Raw genomic sequence first — 23,387 nt, 5'->3', positions numbered from 1 at the left:
GCCACACAGAGGCCAAAATAGAATGGCTGAAGCCTCATCTCTTTTTTTGCATTGGATCAGCTCTGATTCAGCAAAGAACTAAGAGTCTCTGCATTTTGAGCCGAAAGTCTGTTTGCAAATTCAGATTGGAAGAGAGTTGAGGCTACTGCTGGTGGTAGGGTTGACAATGTGAAGTGCAACAGTTTTGTATATATATAATAGGCTAGTGGGCTGCCATAATGGTCTTAGAATTCTAACTTGAAATTTTTATAATTTATCATTTGAAGAGTCTTAAAAATTTGAAAAAGAAAATCGTCCGAGTAAATGGGAGATTTATTTTCAACAATCAATTTTATTTTAGAGGTTTTAAAAAATTTTTTACAAATAGTTTTCATTATGTTTACCATGACAAATTGATCTCGTTTTTCCAGTTTGAGTTTTACCGTATCTGTGCAAGAAAACAAAATCTGTGGTGGCAAATAGGCCAGATAGAGTTTAATCACCATTTTCTCCTTCCTTTTTTTCAGTTATTTTAATTGATGTTTTAACATAAGCATTTGGACAAGTAGCAGCGGTTTTCCATGATTGTGTTTTGAAAAAACTTTGATTGATAAATGGGTCTCAAATAATCTGGACAGATTTTAATTCATTCAGGGCAGGACTACACAGCCGAATGCGCCACGATCCAATGTGCTGTGTAAAATCGCAGGCGTCACGTCGGATGCGACGGAAATAAAAGTAAGTAATTCAATTGTCGGACCGTGTCGCAGCGTTGATGTGACACGATCCGACACTGGCATTACTTACCTTATTTCCGTCGCATCCACATGCCCGCGATTTTGCGGATCGCGGCGGAATCGGCTGTGAAGTCCTGCCCTTACAGATGCACTGCCTCTTTAGCTTTGCAGCAACAGGGGGCAACCCAACCGAATATTTTCTATCCACAACAATGGTGGAATTAAAATTATAGGCCCCACAGCAAAATCGTTTTAGGGCCCCTTAAAATCTGGGAACAAATATTTTTAATAAAGCAAAAAACAACTTATCCAGTTGGGTCAGACCCAACAGCAGTCACAGATTTTCTTTAAACAAATAACTGGTGAAAATCAAAATATTCCTCCATCTTTGCCCAGAAATTGATATTTGAATATGGCTGAAAGACTGGCACCTCATCACATGATGTGCCAATTCACTGAGCTCTCTCTCCTTTAGATTGCTACCAAGTATTCAATTCATTCAGCAACTGGACCCACCAGCAATAAACCACACACGGGTCTGTTGAACAATTTATTTGCTCAATGCACACTGAAAGACTGGAGAAATTAATCGGACAACTTAGAACAGTTTATAAAGTTTCTTGCAGTAAAATTTTAGTTGCATTAAACAAATAAGTCATTGGAAACGGACAACACTGATAAAAAAAAAGTTTAACAAGCTAGACCTGGCATATTTATATATAAATGTTACCCTAAACATACACAAAAACTATTGCTATACAGGTTATATGTCATTTGAGAAAACAAAACCAGAAGATAAGGGACTGATATATAGTTCACATCACTTCCTCGCCCTGGTGCTATTGATTCTTTTGCTTTGTTTTGGGACAGGGACAGAAAGCCAGACAGGAGGTAAGGTTTGACACATGCAAGTCTGGACTATATTTTGGAGGCAACGTTTTACAATTGTCTCAAACTTAACTTACTGGCTAAAATTCTAGGAGCACATCAAACTACATGAATCTCCAAAATAAAAAAATTCAGCTGTTAGCAGGGAATCGTGGTGCTAATTATATACCTTTAATAATGGAAATTGCTTAATGAAACAGTGTTGGCCATTGCAAGCGCTCGCATACATTTTTAATACTTAATACTTTAATACTTAAGTCCAATAAGCGTATTATGGGGTTGAAATTAATTTTGCTGTGAAAATGTCATTTACATCAAAAGATTTCAAATGATCAGTCGATAATGGGTTAAAATGTCATACACGTAGATGGAGAAATAAGAATACAGAGCCTGTAATGAAAATATCCGATCTGAATCAATGTAAACAAAATGTATTTACCGATTATTTTAAAATGCAGGTGAGAGATATATTTGTACCATGGGATCATTTCTTTTTATTTACTGAAGTCTGGCTGGTTTGATCCAATTGTTCCCAACAAACACAAATTGTGCGAGAAAACAAACAAAAACAAAGGAAGAAATCAGTGCAACCATTTGGCAGAACCCACTAAAATGCGTGCCCCCCCAAAATTACCCCCATGCCCCTAAGACCCTCACCTCTCATATTATTCAAACCTCTTGCTTTTATAGGATTTTTAAAAGGTTTATTTTAGGGAGATAATCATTTTCGAAAACAAGTGAAAAGGGTCCAACTCTTGTGACAAGAGCACAGTGTTCCAGTGAAGAATTGTCTCCTTACAGTATGTATCTTCTACTCATGATGGGACAGTTAAAAACAAGATATAAACAGAACCTATGTGGAATTTAGCTTTCAAATGAACATTATTTAAAAGGATAGCATATATTGTTGTTGTATTTAGTAAATGAAAGATCAACAGTGGGACTAGAGGACTAAGGATAAGATCACATGGCCTGTTCTGCCATAACACAAGAAAATGCAGCAGCCAAAATACCACTGGTCCGTTACCACTTTCCATATTAATGTAAGGGAAACTTGTTTAAGCACGGGTGGAGGAGCGTAGGCCTCAGCTCAAAATACTCCGTTTCCCAGTTGAGAACCACCTGTTACTGCTACACGTGCTTCAAGACCAATGTTTCCTACAGATAGAAAGAAACAGATGACACACGGGGTGTTTTGACAGCTTTATCAGCATAAGTCTTTTCCATTTCTATTTACCAATCACTCTTTAGTGAATGGCTTTAACCATGATCACCTGCTCTGAAATCGTTAGGAAGCAAAGCTAAGCATGACGTTCTAAAAAGAAACCAAAGATAATCACTGTTTTTCCCTTTTCAAATACCTAAGAGAAACAAACTGCAATCATTTTGGTACATAAAAAGCCAAAATATCTGGGGAATTTGCCAAAGGATTGCTCTGTAGAGTTTTTATACAAAAACAAAAAACTCCACCGTGTCACTCCAACTAGAAGTATGAACAGATGTGCCAGCCTTATCAGCCACATTCCCAGTGCATACCGGCACCTGCCAAACCAAAACTGCCAGTGTTTCCACTACCACATGACCTAGATAATGTGGCTGGATACAATGAAACATTTAAACAAATCATTTAGTGCAATTCTGGTTGTCCTGTGGCTTTTATTTGTTATACCACTATGGACTGTCCATAGAGGAGACTAGAGATATAAATAAGGGAGCCACTGTATCCCCCGAGGAGTCTCACAACATGCTCAGCCTCATTTAACAGATTTCCATTCAGCTAGAAACATGATGGTCTCCCAAAAACAACACCGTTCAACATCTGCCCTTACTCTCGTTGTTTTGCTAGAAGGCACCATGCTTATATGTAGTGATTCCATGCTCTTTGTTACAAATCCTGCCCATTGCAGGTTGGACACGCCATTAGAGAACATGAAAAAAGGAAGCAAGCTATGACTGTTCCTTCAGCAGAACTGCCATGCTAGTTACAGGTGATCAGCAAATCTGATGCACAAATGAGAATTTAATGATGGTATTACTAAAACACCCAGACCCTGCTCCCAGGGATACTACGAAAGCTTTGCTTCTAAACTCATCTGTGTTATGGGCAGATATCTGGGATAAAGCAGTTTATAAATACAAGATGAAGGCATCAGCCATGGGTTTGCTGCCCATCAGTGAGCTGTGTGACCTTCCCCGAGCTTAGAATTTTAAACCGGAAACATATTTTGTTTTGTTTTTTATGAAATAAATTAAACATTTTAAGGAAAGAACAAGACCAGCACATGGGAATATATATATATATATATATACACAAAGTTCAATGATAAAAATATGTCTCTGACTTTTGGTAAGCCTTTCTGTCACACCAAAAGTGTGCATGTTTTGTTGATGCCCGGAAGAACTCCTTAGAACTTTGTGTACTCAAAGATCATATAACGTGTTCTCCAGGGCCCGACAGTCATTGCTCCAATGTCACTACCTCCACTGCCTGCCCATCCACCGTCATTGTAGAGTCAGATATTCTTGCAGTGACTGGTGCCATTGCCACTTGGACAGGCCCATTACCCTGGGTAAGGCTGGTGACCACAGTCTGGTACATACTGACAGGAATCTGGACTAGACCTGAAAAGAAACAAAAATAAAATGTTTAATAAAAAACAAAAAGGAGCTATTGAATAGTTTCACCAATAGGACAAACTGAGAACATTTGAACACATTCACCAGAACACTTGGGATTTCCTACCTTTCAAGTTGGGATGGATTTTAACTGAACTGAAAAATGCACAGAAGGGCAGTCCTTTAACATATTACACTGTACCAGTGCCCGATATCCCAGCAGCAGAGCACATTACTTTATAAACCTTCTGAAATACGTCCAGTTCCACTCCATTTTAATAGAACGCATGAATAAGCTCTCATGTCCCCGACTTTAGTTTTCACAGCCACTTCTAACATATTGAATGTTTTCATAGAACAATAGGTCATCACTTAAACAATATAGATACGCCCACATGCCTGGACTGGAATTCAAAATAATCCCTAGCAAACAGCCCCCCCCCCCCAGCCCAATAAATTGTGGCATCTTACAGCAGCCACAGAAACAACATACTGGCTATAAAACAAAGTACTTAAGAAGAAAAAAAATAATGCAATACAGGACTGAAGTATACACAAGGTTTAGGTGCGGCAACCCTCAGCAAAGGGTGCAGAAAAACTGTATACCTCAGACACAAAAATGGGGATTCAGGCACTTAAAAACGACAAATAAGCCACCAAAAAAAACAAGTTAAAGGAGAAGGAAAGGTACTGAAGCAGTTTATTGTTAATAGATTAGCCACAATAGTGCAAGCTAGTGCAACACTAGTTATTCTGTGGAATGCTTTACCATACCTGAGTAAACGGCTCTAGACACTCTCTCTGTTTGTTTAGGATAGGAGCTGCCATATTCACTTGTTGTGACATCACTTCCTGCCTGACTTTCCCTGCTCAGTCATAGTACTGGGCTCAGATTACAGCAGGGAGGGGAGGAGGCAGGGGGAAAAGGGAGCAAACTGAGCATGCTCAAGCCCTGCCCTGGAGGTTTATGCTGAAAACAGGAAGTCTGATATAGAAGCCCATGTGTACACAATAGAAGGAAAGAAATGCTGTGTTTCTTCAGAGCAGCATTACTTTGAGGGTTTACTGGTGTATTTATATAGACCTTTCTGATAAAGCTTACTTAATTTTAACCTTTCCTTCGCCTTTAAAAAAAAAAAAAAATCTATTTAAACAACATCTGCATTATGTTTTTCACACTTTCTACACAGAGGTTTATTTATTATAATCCGAATTTATCTTATTATTTTCTGAAATATACACAGACCAAATCAGCACGGGTTATTAACCCCTTACTTATCAATACATTTTCCCATAAAATTCCAGTGTGGGGAAAAAAAACCCCAAAAAATTTAGAAAATTGTATGAAGATTCGAATTTTTCAGATTTTCCGCCTCATTTCTTTTTCCAGATTTTTGCCAGGAAGCTGCGAAATCTTTGGATATTTGCATGAAACCCAGTGCAGATCAGGATACCTTCAGGACTGCTCCCATTGACTTATATACAACCGTGGCAGGTCTGAGATGACAGATTTTCAGATTCTGACTTTTTCTATCCACGGTGTATAATAGATCACGAAAAAAAAGTTTTTTTTTAAACTAAGAATTCAGATTTTATATTAAACAAATGCAAATTTTTGAGTTTTTGGCATTCGGACTTTAGTAAATAATCCGCCTTAGTCATGGTAAATCATGGTTTTTGAGTGACTGAATCCCCATTTTTGTGTCTAAACTTACAGTAGCCCCTCTGGCATTTGCCATAGAATTATAGAGTTATATTAAATGATTGAAAGCCCAAATGTGAGTATAATAAAATATGATGTGGCTTCCGAACCCAAGTGCCAGTTTTAGCTCAGCTTAACAACTAAAGTGGCAGTTCACCATTGCATTAACTTTTTGTATTTTATAGATTGTCCTGCTGTCAGCAACTTTTCAACAGGTTTTATAGTGTCATGTTAGATCCTGAGCACTGTTAAACCATACCAGAGAGTCTACACTCCCTAATGTAATGGATGGTGCCAAAGCTGCTCACACAGCAATTATGATGATATTGCATTACTAAAACATGACATTTCTCACAGAGGTCAACATTTAAGTTAAAGTAACTGCCCTTTCCCAACAAAGAAAAAATGACACAGCATGTGTGCTTGCTTAAAATGACATGTGCATGGAAAGCAATAGACTGGAGAGGCAGCATTCTTACAGTGAAGAAGTGATGCACAAGACAAGAGCAATACAAAGGGAGCCCTATACAAGAGCTCGAGAGACACAGAGTGGAATGATTAAGTCCTTGCCGTGTATTAATCAGGTTTGTGTTAGTCCCGACACTGCATCTGGTCAGGCATGGGGCTTTGATTAGGCTAATCTACTCTGCACATGTTCATAATCCAAAGAAGGGGGATTAAGACCCTTTCAATTTTATTAACAAGACAGACACATCTCTATGAGACTGTGTCAAGACTAAGGTGTCTTTTTCTCCCCTAAAATAGATCCAGTTATAAAGGGATCCTACGCATATGACCACAGAAGGAAAAGAAAAACAGAAATATGTTGCATAGCAATGACAAGAATTAGAATTGCGTCTCCAAAATGAAGCCTTCTTTTATAAAAATGGTTTGACAGTATCATATTCTATACATGTTACTATACAGTGACAACCCCCCCCCCCCATATTTTGAATGACCAAAAAAACAACACAATCAACACAACATTTGGTACATGAAACCATTTGTTTTCCCAGCCCTCTGTCAAAGCAAACATCCTCTCTGCAGTTTGACCATCGTAAATTAATATATATTTCTAAAGCAAAAATAATAATTATGAACTTAATCCCTACTACTTTTTTTAATATAGACAGTACATAGCATGTCCCCTCCTGTAACTCTGATTTTGCAAAATAAAATTAGGAAAGACCATGTCCTACTATTTCCTGCTGTTAAAACATTTAGCGAATAAAGTACACCCTATTGTAAAATATAAGGCTATTATAAGTCACCAAGGAGCTCCATGACCATATAAAATCACTAGGCTGAAGGCCAAGTGCTGTTATACAGGTCATGGAACTCCAAGGTGACTTCCAATATCCTCATAATTTGCAACAAGGGGTACTTTATTTATAATACACAAGTTTCAGTGAGTCATGTGACAGGAATGACATCACTATGCTCCGTTTATAACTACTGACATCACTAGTTACCGTTGTCTTGATAAGAATATAATTTACAAGATGTTCATGGCTTTTGTGTTTTATAAGGATATAACTTACAGGATATTCATGGCTCTTGAGTTATATATATATATATATATATATATATATATATATATATATATATATATATATATATATATATATATATATATATATATATATATAAATACATACATATATCTCAAAAGCATCACAGAGTTTGCAGTGCTTTCATAAAACACAAGTGATACTGAAAAAGCAATCATACTGATTAGAGATCCGTGATCAGAGTGACAATTACTAGCTGATTACCAATGAGCTATTAAAGTATGTCTGCAGGAAGCATGAATATAATGGAGTCCTGACTTGGTGCCATTTTAAGGTGATTTTGGAAATACAAGGTTTCGTTGTAACAAATAGGCAGGCAGTGCCAAAAACAGGGTACCACAGATATAATGCAAGAATCTAACAGGGCAGTTCCAATTTAAATGAATGTTACATAAGACTTCTTTATGCTTGGGAAAAGAATGGGTAGCAGCACCCTAAATAAGTCCCAAAATATCAAGTTTTCTATGCTCTATGCAAAGCACCCAAGTTGAGCAGCCCGAGACGCTTCTGCAGTGCAGAACAATAGGCTTGATTCATCCTGCAATGTTCCTAAATACACAGCTGTTTACTGGCTCCGGATTACTGCAGTCACATGAGCTTCTTTACAGCACAGCAAGCTGTCAGGGACTGGGAAGGTCATGGAGAGGAGAGGGGAATCAGGACAGGGGAACTGCACTGCGGTACCACACAAGGAACGGAGAGCAGGGCCTCCATCCACATAACAACCTAGGGCTTTCCATACATCCACACCCGGGATGTAAAAATAAAAGTACATTTGGAATGTTCTAATCTTGTTTATTTATATATAAATATATATTTTTTTAAATTAAGGGTTAACTTTATCTCCTACGGCTCAGGCCATTGGTTGACACAAAAAAACAGTAGACATTTTAACAGGAAATTAATATATGTGATTGTAAAGAAAATTTACAAAGGCTGACAACATAAAAGGAATAATATATATCAGGACCCCAATATCACTGCCCTATCCACAATGCTATCTGTCCCTCCCCTCCATTTATTGTGGTTTAGCTGCAGGAAAGGTGCCATCCCTATTCACCAGCCAATAGAATGCCATAGAATGCTGGACATAATTACAGTGGCCTTTTGGGACTGCAGCCAACTTCCCTTTTGGATCATATTTCTACTCATCTGATCCTTACCAGGGTTATCTAATAAAGCTAATTTATAAGCCTCTGATGCTTTAGGAAACATGAAATATGTTCAGTGTACATGAGAAAAGCGGTTCTTTTTTTTCTCACAGATGTTTATTTAAGGCCATTTTGCAGTTAAATGAAGAATTCTGCAGACATGGAGAAATGGGGCAGGGACAAGCCTTGCACTTAAAATAAGTAGGGGTTTTCTTGTTAATAATTGTGAAATTTAAGGTCCCTAATTTGTGGCACGTGGAGAGGAGCTGCACCATGATTCAAAAGCAGCACTGACAGCTGGTAGCTTAATCCCCAAAAACAGATTATGGTATGAGTTTCAGTGGGCTTTGGGGATGGGTGGTTCGGGAACTGGTATTACAAAATTTAAGAGGGAATTCTCAAGGTCATTAGAGATAGGAAGCCATAATTGTGGAATATCATCAAGTCTTGGATCAGGGTAGGAAGTCAAGTGGAAAATCTCAAGCTGGCAAATTCAGATAGGAACTGTTAGCTATACAAGTATGGCACAGTGGTTTGACACAATGATCTAGAGAACAGGCTCTTTTTGTTGAATTCCTCATTGGTACAGAATTTAGTCAGGGTCTTTGCTCATAAATGAGACATATTAAAATATTCAGATAGGAGCAGTTGACCTTTGAATTAAGTTTTGGCATGTTGTAGAATGTTCTACTCTATGGGGCACATTTACTAAGGGTCGAATATCGAGGGTTAATAAACCCTCGAATTCGACCCTCGAAGTAAAACCCTTGAATTCGGATATCGAATTCGAAGGATTTACCGCAAATCCTACGATCGAAGGATTTTCCTTCGATCAAAAAAACCTTAGAAAAGTGATGGGGAAGGTCCCCATAGGCTAACATTGTACCTCGGTAGGGTTAAACTGCCGAAGTATGTAGTCAAAGGTTTTTTTAAAGAGACAGTCGAACAATTTTTAGTTCAAATCGAAGTCGAAGGTCGTAGTAGCCTATTCAATGGTCGAAGTACCCAAAAAAATACTTCGAAATCCGAAGTTTTTTACTTTGAATCCTTCACTCGAGCTTAGTAAATGTGCTCCTATGTGTTTTAAAAAGTTTTTAAAATATTTGCCCTCTTTTACTGTCTCTTTCCAACATTGAAATGACCCCAAAAGCGAAAAAAACTATTGCTTTGTAAGTATATTTTATTATTGTTGTTACCTATCAATTATTTTTCTATTCATCTTCTTGTTTCTCATTCAAATAGGGATGCAGCGAATCCACTATTTTGGATTTTGCCAAACCCCAAATCCTTTGTGAAAGATTTAGCCGAATACTGAACCGAATCCTTATTTGCATATGCAAATTAGGGGTGGGAAGAGAAAAACATGTTTTAATTTCTTTGTGACAAAAAGTCATGCAATTTCCCTTCTGTCCCCAATTTGCATATGAAATTAAGATTTGGTTTGGCCAGGCGGAAGGATTCTGCCGAATCCTGCTGAAAAAGGCTGGATCCTGGCCGAATCCTGGATTTGGTGCATCCTACATTCAAATCACTGTCTGGTTTCTATACTAAATAAGACCCTAGCAACCAGATATCTGCTAAAATTCCAAATTGTAGAGTAGAGTTGCTGAACAAAGTGCTAAATAGTTTAAAAAAGCAAGAATAAAAAAAACAAAGATTAATTGCATATAGTCTCAAAATCTCACTGTCCCCAACATACTAAAGTTAATTTGAAGGTAAACAGCCTCAGTTCCAGACTGATATTCAAAATAGGCCCTGGCATTTCAAGTACACAGCCCCCTAACAAGCCCAATAAATAGTGACTGTCTATGGCATCTTAGAACAGCCCCTCCACCATTTGCCAGAACCCACAGATTGCCAGTCCAGGCCTGAACCCCTTTAAATGACCCTCTGCTTAAAAATGTATCTAGAAGAGCTAACAGGCAACCACACCAAAAGTAGCTGTCAGGCTGGATCTCCAGCTTGATGGAAGAGTGAGCAAAGGAAATAATTGCTATCAGGCGCTTGTTTTTCCTTCAGAAAATTATTCATTCTCTGCATATATAAGAAAAAATAGGGTTCAGGCAGCAGTGGCAGAAGGAAATCCAATTAAGTGTATTAATTGCAGTCTCAATATACTGTTGCCATAGATTGTCTCAGGTGAGTGTCTGGGTTACAGAAAAGTAGTGGGTGCGTCTAAATGATCACTGCCTGGAAAGGGAGTAGGATATGAGTAGCCAATCAGAGTACTGCCTTCAAACAGCAAAATATACACTGCAGTACTGAGAACTTGAAACAGGCAGACGGCACTTCTGGAAAGGGTTTTATTGGGGTTACTGCTGTAGAACCTTACGCGTTTCGGGAGTAAATCCCTTAGTCTTAGACCTATGACTAAGGGATTTACTCCAGAAACGCGTAAGGTTCTACAGCCAACGCCGGATTCCACTTTTGGGCGCCCCTAGGCCGCGCGGTCCGACCAGGCGGCCGCGCGGTCCTAGCGCCTGCCTTCCCAGCGCGCCGGCGAAAAAACGCCGGCGCAGCTGGTGCATTTGAACGGCGGCTGGGCGGCATGCCGCCCCTATTTCTTTGCCGCCCTAGGCCCGGGCCTATGCGGCCTTGCCGCAAATCCGGGCCTGTCTACAGCAGTAACCCCAATAAAACCCTTTCCAGAAGTGCCGTCTGCCTGTTTCAAGTTGATTGGAAGTTCGCAGTGGGGACACTGTTCGACAGAGCACCTGGTCAGGAGTAGCGGTGAGCAGTAGCGGTCCCTTCTCTTTGTTTTCTATCTGCAGTACTGAGAGCTGCAAACTCTACGGCAAAGCCTGGGAAAGCAGAGCAGTAAGTGGAACAGATGGAGTTCCAAGAGTTGGCGGGTTTTGGGGTAAATTTTCATAAAAGGTTCTTTTAAAATCCTTGTTCTTAGCACTAAATACCCCTCTCAAGTATTGCTATTATTCAGTGTTATATGAGCCTTGAAACATGGTCTGTAATGTACTACAAAGGTGATGTTATACTGTAGGCAAATTTTAAATACATGATGTCATATACTTCAATAAATGTTTTTTTTTTTACCCTAAAATGTATTTATTTTAAAAATAAGTTCATTACAAAGAACCAGGGGAAATTCTGAAATGGGCTGAAAGTAATTAAAAAAATTGATAAAATGCCTTGGAATTCCAAGAAAGTTGAAGAAAGCCAAAGGGAGACCTTACTCATAAGAGAGAGCCCAGTGGCACCCACTAAAAGAGATGCTGCCAGTTCTACTGCAAAGATACCTTGGACTGGGCACCTCTAAATAGTAGAGACAACCAGATTCTGATTCACTATTTTAAATTAGCAGAGCATCAAAGGTTTTTTTTGCCTAAAGACAAATTAATTCTAAACAACTTTCCAATATACAATTTTAATGATTTTAAAGTAATGTGTCAATGTAACTGAAGTTACAAGTACTTTTGTTTTATCCCTTTCTGTTCTCTAGGTCTGACCCTTAAAGCAATGTAACAGGAGTTAGGTCATCCCCAGGTCTGTTTATCAGTAGGCTTAGTGTTGTTAGAGCCAGGACTGCAGAAAATATAAACAGCCAGACACTGCTCTCAATAGCAATCAGACCAAGATCTGATTGTTTCACAACCTTTTCAAAAAAGCACATGTGACATGTACTGCTGTAAGAGTCCTGCGCGGGTCCATTTTTCGGGACCTGTACCCGCATTCTTACCCGCTTGGAACAGCTACCCGACCCTACCCGCAAGTACCTTATCCGCAACCGGGACCCGCTGATCATCAAGAATCAGGAAGTGTTGTCATTGTAAACTGGAAGTGACATCATCGGAAGTAGTCATGATCAGAAAAAAACAGGAACTTCATTGGAATTAGCCGTGACCAGAAAAAAGGAGTAAATATCGCAGTTGAGAAGACCAGTGGCCCGACCCGCAGAACCACGACCCGTGTCTTTACCCGCACCCAGAACTTCTCCCCTCAACCCGCAAGGTACCTGACCCGCTGCAGGACTCTAACTGCTGTTACTATGTCAGGTTATCATTGTTTTTAAGATGTTGTTGTGTGCACTGAATGGCCTGCAGAAAACAAGTTAGATTACTAAAAACAAGAGAATACTATACAAAGCCAGTAAGGGCAAGTACTGATCTGAAAATTTGAGTAGGGTTTACTACCTTTATTTCTGCCATCACTCTCCTTCATCACAATTCTTTTCCAAATTGTACCTGGAACAAGAGAGTGTGCACAAATCTAAACACTAGAGCTAAGCAAATGAAAGGCAAAACAAAATTCTTCTATAACCAAAGTGTAAAACCCCCAAATATTCTGTTTAATTAAAGCTCCAATGAGGTACTACAAACATAAAAATATGCTATCCCTGTGTCATTTGAGAAATGTCTCAGAAACTGTATCAACTAAAGCAATGTCAGTAGGTCTTAGAACTGAGATGGAACAGTGACTGCTCCAAGCTCTACTCCCCCGAATAGAGATGTGCCCAATAATCCCTTCCTGCTTGCGTCAGTCAGCAATAATGCATGGCTGCTTTCAGTATTAATTGATAATCTGGGCTCACTATAATGTAATCCGCTGCACGTTGTCTTTGAAAGAAGTGTGACCAGAGTTTATGCAAAAGCCAAAATTAAAATACAGATGCAAGTAAAATGGTTTGGGGTCAGTCACAAATGTGGGTAAAACACATTATCTATTTTAATACAAACCTACAGTTAAAAACAAAATTCTCTTCCTATGGGAGCTGGTCCAGTTTACATACTGAGAAAATAATTCTCATCGACAAGAATAGTCCATTATCAATGATAACCTTCTATTCATGTCTGTAAGCAGAAGAATCAAAGAATGCAGCAGAGCTTTATGTGCCACAGATAGTAAACTCATGCTTGTGACTCACAGAGAACTGTGTTCTATATTAGGCATACAGGCTAGAAGCAATGCACTGATCCTATAGTGCAAGTCAATTTGATGGTACTAGTTAGTCATTTCTTAACTGTTAAAAGTTTGTGTATATATTTATATAGTGCTGTGCTGTTTTACAAGAATTAGTACTGACAGGGGCTAACAAACAAACAATAAATAAATAAATAAATATACACAGTTAGAGAGATTAAAGGCCAGTGTACCCCCTTGCTAAACCACTAAAACTAAATCACAAACATCTATGTTAGAACTTAATGCATATTATTGGTTGCCAAAGGGTACTATAGTCACTGGGCAACACAAGTAATAATAAGCGATAAGATCGTTCTAGTCTAAAATAGATAAAAGTAGCCCTGGCCACTAAAGGACCTAGAGTGACATACCTTGCTGGGCTGAGTATGTTGGTGGTTACATGTTGGGCCACATTAAACTCCATGAAGAAAACTTACTTCCAAGTAAATATATTCCACACAGATTACTATGGAATTTTCCCATTATAAATTATTTTCATTTAACTGAATCTGGTCTATTATGCTCCCAAATAATTTTAACTGAGCTGCAGTTTTTTGGAAATCTATGAGCAACCAAGACATATATGTGTGTGTGTGTGTTCTTTACACATAACCAATTGCTGACAATCTTTGCTGCCTTCTATGAAAGATATAGCAGACTGTCTGGTCGAAAATGAAGAGCTCCTACCATTAGCATCCTGCACTCCGGTCAGGGCTCCAACAGCTGCTGCAGTTTCTCCAGATAAAACAATCTGTCCTCCCCCCTGCAGGGTGGCTTCGGCTAGGGTGGCTACAGCATGTGCCGCAGCTTCACTGCAGTCAAGCAAAGATAGAAGGAAACAAAAATACAGATATAAAACATACTGCCATTTTCAGTTTTACATTTATGTATGAATTAAAGGACCTACGGTTAAAAACAGTTTGTGCAATAGCACCATGTTTACACATATGCATGCATATTTACCATGTCTTCTTTTATAAGATATGATTAAGTAATGCTTTAAATTGAGATGATCAATATTTTGCTACTATTCAGTTGCATTCCATAGCCCTAACTGAGCTGCATTTTTTGGGAATCTGTGAGCAATTATCAATGGAAGCAATTTGCATATCTGGCAGGTGAATAAGCTGACCATTTTCTCAAGTCTTGAGAAAGGTCCCAAAAAGGACCAAAACGCTGACAATAAATTCTCTTTGTGTTAGACTACATAATGAAGTCGTGGAGTGCGTCAATTATGGGGAACAACTATCTACAATATACAGTTAGGTCCATAAATATTTGGACAGAGACAACTTTTTTTTAAATTTTGGTTCAGTACATTACCACAATGAATTTTAAATGAAACAACTCAGATTCAGTTTAACTGCAGACTTTCAGCTTTAATTCAGTGGGTTGAACAAAAAGTTTGCATAAAAATGTGAGGAACTAAAGCTTTTTTTAACACAATCACTTAATTTCAGGGGCTCAAAAGTAATTGGACCATTGACTCAAAGGCTATTTCATGGGCAGGTGTGGGCAATTCCTTCGTTATGTCATTATCAATGAAGCCGATAAAAGCCCTGGAGTTGATTTGAGGGGGGGGGGTGCATGTATGTGGAAGATTTTGCTGTGAACAGACAACATGTGGTCAAAGCAGCTCTCCATGCAGGTGAAACAAGCCATCCTTAAAGGAGAACTCAACCCATTTGTAAAAAAACAGAATACCTCCCACCCCAGGTAGACCTCCCTCCAGGCTAACTGCCCACTGGGGGAAATGCCCCATACTTTATACCTACCCCATCTTCTGGGTCCTCACTAATCGGCGCATGCGCAGTTAGAGCAGTTTGCGACAACTGCGCATGCGCGGAAATTACAGTCAGCTTACCGAGGACTGGAGGAGGGAGGTCTACCTGCAGGGGGGGGGGTTACTCGTTTTTTTACAAATGGGTTGAATTCTCCTTTAAGCCTCAAAAACAAAAAAAAACCATCAGAGAAATTGCTACAATATTAGGAGTGGCAAAATCTACAGTTTGGTACATCCTGAGAAAGAAAGCACTGGTGAACTGAGCAACGCAAAAAGACCTGGACGTCAACGGAAGACAACAGTGGTGGATGATCACAGAATCATTTCCATGGTGAAGAGAAACCCCTTCACAAAAGCCAAACAAGTGAACGAAACTCTCAAGTAGGTAGGCGTATCAATATCCATGTCTACCATAAAGAGAAGACTGAATGAAAGAAAATACAGAGGGTGCACTGCGAGGTGCAAGCCACTCATAAGCATCAATAATAGAAAGGCTGGACTTTGCTAAAAAAAAATCTAAAAAGCCAGAACAATTCTGGAAAAACAAACATTCTTTTGATGAAACCAAGATCAGCCTCTACCAGAATGATGGCAAGAAAAAAGTATGGAGAAGGCATGGAACAGCTCATGATCCAAAGCATACATCATCTATAAAACATGGCGGAGGCAGTGTGATGACTTGGGCATGCATGGCTGCCAGTGGCACTGGGACACTAGTGTTTATCCATGATGTGACACAGGACAGAAGCAGCCGAATGAATTCTGAGGTGTTCAGAGACACTGTCTGCTCAAATCCAGCTGAATGCAGTGAAATTGATTGGGAGGCGTTTCATAATACAGATGGAAAATGACCCAAAACATACAGCCAAAGGAACCCAGGAGTTTATTAAAGCAAAGAAGTGGAATATGCTTGAATGGCCAAGTCAGTCACCTGATCTGAACCTAATTGAGCTGCATTTCACTTGTTGAAGACTAAACTTCGGACAGAAAGGCCCACAAACAAACAGCAACTGAAAGCCACTGCAGTAAAGGTCTGGCAGAGCATTTAAAAGGAGGAAACTCAGAATTTGGTGATGTCCATGAGTTCAAGACTGCAGGCTGTCATTGCCAGCAAAGGGTTATCAACCAAGTATTAAAAATTAACATTTTATTTTCAGTTTTTTTATTTGTCCAATTGCTTTTGAGCCCCTGAAACAAAGTGATTGCAAAAAAAACAAAAAAACAACTAAAGCCTTTTTTTAACACAATCTTTTTGTTCAACTCACCGAATTAAAGCTGAAAGTCCGCAGTTCAACTGCATCTGAGTTGTTTCATTTAAAATTCATTGTGGTAATGTACAGAACCAGAATTAGAAAAAAAAATTGTTTGTATACGACAGCAGCCAGGCATGAGCTGAACTTTTACCGGAGTGCACCACATATGGAACTATATATATCTATGTATACACCTATACACTGAGTAGTACACACTCAACACTGCTTAATTATATTAATCTTGGATCTTGGTATCTAAGAGCTTTGAAAACAAATGGTCTGCACTTGAGTGCCCTCTGCTGGTCAGAATATGCATTTGTTTTAGAATCAGACCTATACAACCAAATTGTTGTTGTTTAACCAAAAAGTATAGGTTTTATTTCTGCTGTGTATGTTTAAATAATTAAGTTGAAGGTATGAACAACTGTTAGATTCAACTTTTTTGTAGTGAAATATTTTATTTTTGAAAGTATTCAGTTCAGCCAAAGTCAATGGATGCTAACAAATGAATCTGAACCCTGGTTTCTCTGACTTTAGACCCCAAAGGATGTTTGCCATTCAGTAGCAGAAATATAACCAATCGAAATCTTAAGGTTCAGTTTCAGTGCAGTGCTTGGCAAATCTCTTATGGAAGATTAAGTATTCATATCACACACCATAAATTTGCTGAGTTCCTATTTCTTACATTTTGCTGTACCTAAAACAAGTCTACCACAAAATGAATTATGACCCCCACCCTCTTATCTCCTCTCTGATGAACTCTTGTCTGAAGGATAAGATTCAGATGATTTTCTGTACATTATACACTGCTGCTCAATTTGTTGATTTTAGAATGACATATAAGAGTATTTCATTCTGGAAATTAATTCCATGAGATTGTTCTCTTTGACTGGAAAGAAAATGAAGGCTAAAGAGCAAACCTGGAGTTTTCAGTGGTAACAAACCTTTGCTTCCCTTGATAAATCTGAAGCTAACAAGACCTTAGGGACCCAGATTCACACACTTCCATCCTAAGTTAAAATGACATTGATTTGTACCATGTGCCCTTTGTGTTATTTACAGAATTATAACATACAATACTGGATTTTTGATTATCACTTCCAAAACAATAACATTATTTAAATAAAAACCTGAAACTCAAAAGCATGACTTTATCACAAAAAAACCAATGGTCTGTCTTGCAAACCACAGATACATCCATATTCATATTATACAGGTAAACCTGTATGTATTATCTACAAAGACACAGCTGTACACATTGTCGGAGTCAAAAGTCAGAAGAACCAGAGTTTGCATCCATTTAGCAGCATCCATTGACCTTGGCTGAATCAAATAGTTTCAAAGATAAAATATTTTGCTTTAAAAATATTAATCTAAACCGTAGCTCTACAATCTGTAATTGAAACAGATATCGAATTTTTCCCTAGAAACCAGGCAGTGGTCTGAATAAGATACTGGAAGGAGAATGGGCTAGGGTCTGAACAGAAGAAATACAGTAGGTACATTTAAATACAATAATAATAAAATTGAAGCCCAGAAGAGCAGTCGTTTCTTGGCTGATGGGGGGTTGATGAACACCCCACTTCAAAGCTGGAAAGAGGCAAATATTTCTTGAACTGTAACCCACAATTGGGGTTACGTTTTTAGATTTCTCCGTTTTGTTTTCAGAACAGGACTGCCATTATTTTTCAAGGATGACCATGGAGTAAATTCTTTCTTGATTACTGAATTATGTATATTGTTGTAGGTTGTAAAACAAGTTGTGAATCATTGTCATTAATATGAAGCATTTTTGCTTCCAAGCAATTACAGGTATGGGGTTTGGTTATCTGAAAGCCCATTATCCAGAAAGCTCTGAATTATGCGAAAGCCATCTGCCATAGAACTCTATTTTAATCTTTTTTTTTTAAAAAAAAACCTTTTCCTTTTTCTCTGTAGTAATAAAAGTGTACTTGATCCAAAAATTTAATGAAGTCACTTCTGCTGTCGATAGACGATGCTTGGATGTTTATGAAAAGTACAGTTATGGGACTTGTTATCCTGAATGCTCTGGTTCTGGGGTTTTCCAGATAAGGGATCTTTCTATAGTTCGAATCCTATACCTTAAGTGTACTTAAAAATAAGTTGAACAATAAACAAATTATCAATTATTTATAACTTAAGATCAAGTACAATGAACTGTTTTATTATGACAGAGAAAAAGGAAATCTTTTTCAAAAATATGAAATTATTTGATGGATGGAGTCTATGGGAGATTGCTATTCCATAACTCTGAGGTTTCTGTATAACAGATCCTATACCTGTAGTAGACATGGGAAAGGTACAGTCGACATGATCCTTAACCTGGTACATCCCACCACTGACATGCTGCCCACTAACCAACATACTGCAAAGGTTTTGCCAGGATTGCTTTTTTTATATATTACATGGCTCCATGGTATGCATGGTTTTTAATCTCATTATGACACTAAATATATGTATGTGTGTATGTAAGTGTATTCCCTTACAATATGGTTAATGGACCTGCAGCGGCCCATCATTATGCCGCCATCAGTATCAACATGCATTTGTTTCTTTCTACTACAGATCTGCTTATAACATTAGATCCAAGTCATGTTGGAACACTGGTTGTTTACATTGCATACTATGTTAACTGAGATTCTTTTGGTGCCATTTTTACATTAGGGATGGGTATTTATTGGTTTGTACTGGCTACAGTTGTTTGTTTATTCCTGAGAAATAAGTTATCGAAATATGTAAGTAAAAATTATGAACTATTTTTTTTTAAGACTAGAACGGTGTCATGGTTCCATGTTTTTGTCAATTAGTTAGGCATTATAAAATCACTTAAATCACTAACCTTTTACCCTGAGAGCCTCTTAACATTTACCAGCACAATAACCTTTTTCCTGTAGATTTTGCCACCACCATGTTTTCCCTAACCTCAAGTGTGCTTTGTGATACCTAGGAGGAGGGAAAGCATGGTGTCTCTGCACTGACCGATTTGTTTTTTTTAAAGAAAAAAACAAAAAAAAAAAACAAGCATTCTAGTTTGGGGAACAAGGTTAACGGTTTTAGTGCCTGTAAGGTACCTAACACAATTAGTACCACCAAATGATTATTACTTTTCTCCATCTTTTTGAACTGGTCTTTTTTTAAGTTTTTTTTGCCTACATATGCTGCATCTTTTTAGTTGCTAATGGGTGTCACTGACCACAGCAGCAAGAAAAAAATATAGCTCTGTGAGGGTACAGCTTTATTGTTTCACTACATTTTTATAACTTATCTTTCTATTTAAGTCTCTGAATTCACACTGGTTTCTAGGATAAATGGGACCGAAGCAACTAGATAATCAGCAAAAAATTCAAAAAGTATGGAGATGCTAAACAAAAAGCTAAACAAACTACAAAAATGTTAAAACAAATTGCAAATAATATCACACTATCACTGTGTATATCATACTAAAAGTTAGTGAAAAGAAAGGTGAAAACTTTAAGACATTTACACGGCTGCATAAAATCTACACAGCACCATAAGTGCACACCATGAAGTGAAAGAGCAGTTCTGTGCTTGCACTGCTAAGTGGCTTACTAATGAGCTTGCCCTAGTGTTGAGGCTTGAGGACAGGTTTTACAGTCTATATTCTAGTGTATTTATGCTATGATGAAAAAAAAAATGTAACCACCTGTTCAATGCCATTGTCACGGTTGCTCCTGGTGCCATATCATGTGATGCTGCCACTGCTGCTTCTGCCAAGGATGCTACTGCTTGGGTCGCCTCCGATGCCTGTGTTGTCTGGATGGTCATCTCTCCCCCTTGTAGCGTTGCCCAGTTCTGCTCCACCTGAGGGAATTTATGAATAGTGTTTTATAAAGACTAATAAGAGCATATCCGGTATAGACCACAACTACTTGAATAATTAACAAACCTACGTTAACATATTAATTGGGAATTATGAGTGGAACTAGCAGCATTTGAATATCATGTCTAATTGCACATTTTACCGGGACCACATTTTTTTTTTCAACTCAAGGTAAGGAGAAATACTAATTTACAAATAGACAATTTAAAATCATATTTCTTTTTAAAATAAACATTACTAATAAACATTATCACCATACTGAACATTTTACAGTTACAAACTGCCTTTGCTTGGTGATTAATCTGAAATATTTGTCTTCCCTAAGTATTTTCTGACACTAAATATGACACACACTACACTGCGTATCTTGACAGCGCTATACAAATAAATGATGATGATGACTACACAATATTTTAGCATACAAAATTGAAAAAATGCTACGGAGAGAGCTCTTACCTCACCATCACTGACTGTAGAGTAGTTAACTTGTGCAACTGTTACGGTTGTTGGAAGTTCAGATGCATCTGCAAGAGTTGCAACAGTAGCCCCTGTGCCAACCTGTGAATTATATAAAGGAAACTAAGGATTTCCTAACAGCAAAATGAATGGTCTTCTCCAAATTAATGGCATAGTTCAGAAAAAAACGCAGTAAACAGTTTGACAATTGCTGGCAGAAGTAGAAGTCTCATTTTGCTATACTTTACGTTTAACATTAAGATAATAAAACAGCTAGTGTTTCATTATGGAAAACAGTCCAGCCTACTAGATATAAGAAACATTAAATCAGGAAAGATAAACACTTTGATAAGAAGGGGGCTAAGGCATAACATTATAGGAGTATGAAAATCAGTATAAATGTAAACAGGTTGATTAAATGAGAACTAAAGCTTAATTAAAGAAGTAGGCTAGAAATGTTGTGCATAATGTTTGGGCTTCTGTACCAGCCCAAGGCAACCACAGCCCTTTAGCATGAAAGATGTGGCTCCAAAGATGCCCCAGTAGCTCCTTTTCTGCTGATTTACTGCACATGCTCTGTCTGTTACTAAGCTTAGTAACTCACTCACAATATACAGTACACATAGAATATAAATGTCACAATATAAGGCTGATAATTACTATTGGCAGCACGAAAAACAGTGCAACTAGCATCAGAATTAAATAATCAGCCTTGTAGCATCAGCTTATATTACAGGTAAAACTCATTTTGCAACAACCCCTAAGCTTAGCTTCTCAACAGCTGCCACTGAGCCCACTGAGCATGTGAGTGTTGCAAACACTTTCCAAGATGGTGACCCCCCTGTGACAAGTTTGAAGTCCTGGATCATTGCTGCTATTGAGAAGCTGAAACTTTAGGCTGGTGCAATAAATTCAATACGTAAAATATGGCATTTTTAGACATAAATTTTAGGGTTTAGTTCTCCTTTGAGACACATACAAATCTGTTCAGAAAATATACTGCACCTGAATGAGGGACACTGTGCCATCTGGGTTACTGATAGTCTGTACCACAGTCTGTGAAGGCATTAGGTGTGCAATTCCATGTGCTGTCGTCAATTGTGGTGCTTGTGAATCTTCAAATGCATATAAAAGGTCCTCTCTCCCATGATGCTTGTAGCAATTCTTTACAATTGTTCGTAGTGCTTGAGTCCAGGAAACCTAGAAACATTGGAGATGATGTCTTCAGACTCTAAGAATGATCCCTCCCCACTTTGTGGTCCAGTATTTCTTTTTTTTGGCTAGCCCTTTAGTTCATAAGATTACATCGTTCAGAGTTTATATTCTAATAAAGAAGGTCGTGTAAGAGTCAGCAAATAAAGATAAGGCATAGAGCACTGCGTTTAGGAAGTGCTTATAGCTGTTATTTCAATATGTCGGATGGCCAAATTAGATGAGTGTGAAGAAATGTGTTTTTAGAATGGGAGGGGGAGGGGAAGTCTAAGAATATGGATAGGAATTTTAGAGAAGTGGTGTAGCTCACTTGAAGTCTTGAGAGTTTGCATGTACATCATTAAGAAGTTAGGTATTAATATTATATGTAGCATCCCAGGATCTATCAACAATTTTTTAGTACACAGTATCAATAATATAATAAAGTACTGTGAAGAGACTATATTGAAATTGACAGAGTCCTTGTAGAGTAATGGAAGGGATCTGTTAAAATCCTTTGAGGTGCCACATACAGTTCCTGAGCCTTCGCTTCGTCGTGCAGTACACATCAGGTATTTTCTACACTAAAACACTTTCAAAATCTAAATGTGCAGTGCATAATATACTGAATTTGACATAAATAAGCCCCAATATATGTGACAAATTTTCACCTTGGCAGTTACCCATATTTGGCTGAGGAACTCACAAATACAACTGTAAATATTTAGAAGATATTCTACAATTTCCCCTTTAATTAAATGATCCTTTTTTACACATTATATCTGTTTACATGGGCAGGTAAAATATTTAGGTATAAATGGTTAAATAATCTTTTACATAAACCTATGTTCAAGCTGACCTGTGCTGAGATGGCTAAACATATACCGATAAAACTGTACTAAACATATGTTATTTGGTAAAGGTGTAATGAGCAGACGTTACAAACTAATCAATACTTTCATCAATACTTTCATCAGTCAGAGAGGTTTAAATATATGGTCAGGGGGCATTTATATCAGTAGGGGTATTTTGAATCTTACAACTCCCAACTCTGTACAATTCTTTAGTTGCTACCCTGACATTTGCCAGGGTTTACTCTTTCAGTTAGTGGTGCTTTGCATGAATGTTCACTATCAGTAAGATCATTCTTTACGTGTATATATCCAGATTAGGAGTGAACAGAATAATTGCATATGTTTGTTTTATTGGTTGTGTATTTTCTAACAGGCACCAATAGCATAATCTGCATGCTACATACTTCCTTTTTCCATCTTATGACTT

The 23,387-nt window shown here is 38.0% G+C and overlaps 1 protein-coding gene across 2 annotated transcripts in view; it reads right to left on the bottom strand.

Moving 5' to 3' along the window:
• Positions 1 to 1,253: 1,253 nt before the first annotated feature.
• nrf1.S (nuclear respiratory factor 1 S homeolog) overlaps positions 1,254 to 23,387 on the bottom strand; it is a 36,346-nt gene continuing 14,212 nt past the window's right edge. The window contains 6 exon segments of one of the 2 annotated variants that reach the window (NM_001093407.1): positions 1,254 to 4,226; positions 12,793 to 12,843; positions 14,249 to 14,373; positions 20,283 to 20,440; positions 20,916 to 21,017; positions 21,921 to 22,115. In NM_001093407.1, the coding sequence (NP_001086876.1) occupies positions 4,063 to 4,226; positions 12,793 to 12,843; positions 14,249 to 14,373; positions 20,283 to 20,440; positions 20,916 to 21,017; positions 21,921 to 22,115 (795 nt within the window). In that variant the 3' untranslated portion in view covers positions 1,254 to 4,062. 2 annotated transcript variants of the gene reach the window in all.

This window comes from Xenopus laevis, chromosome 3S (assembly GCF_017654675.1).
Source record: "Xenopus laevis strain J_2021 chromosome 3S, Xenopus_laevis_v10.1, whole genome shotgun sequence".
NCBI lineage: Eukaryota > Metazoa > Chordata > Amphibia > Anura > Pipidae > Xenopus > Xenopus laevis.
The sequence above is the reverse complement of the archived record's forward strand: the minus strand, read 5'-3'. Positions and strand labels throughout refer to the sequence as shown.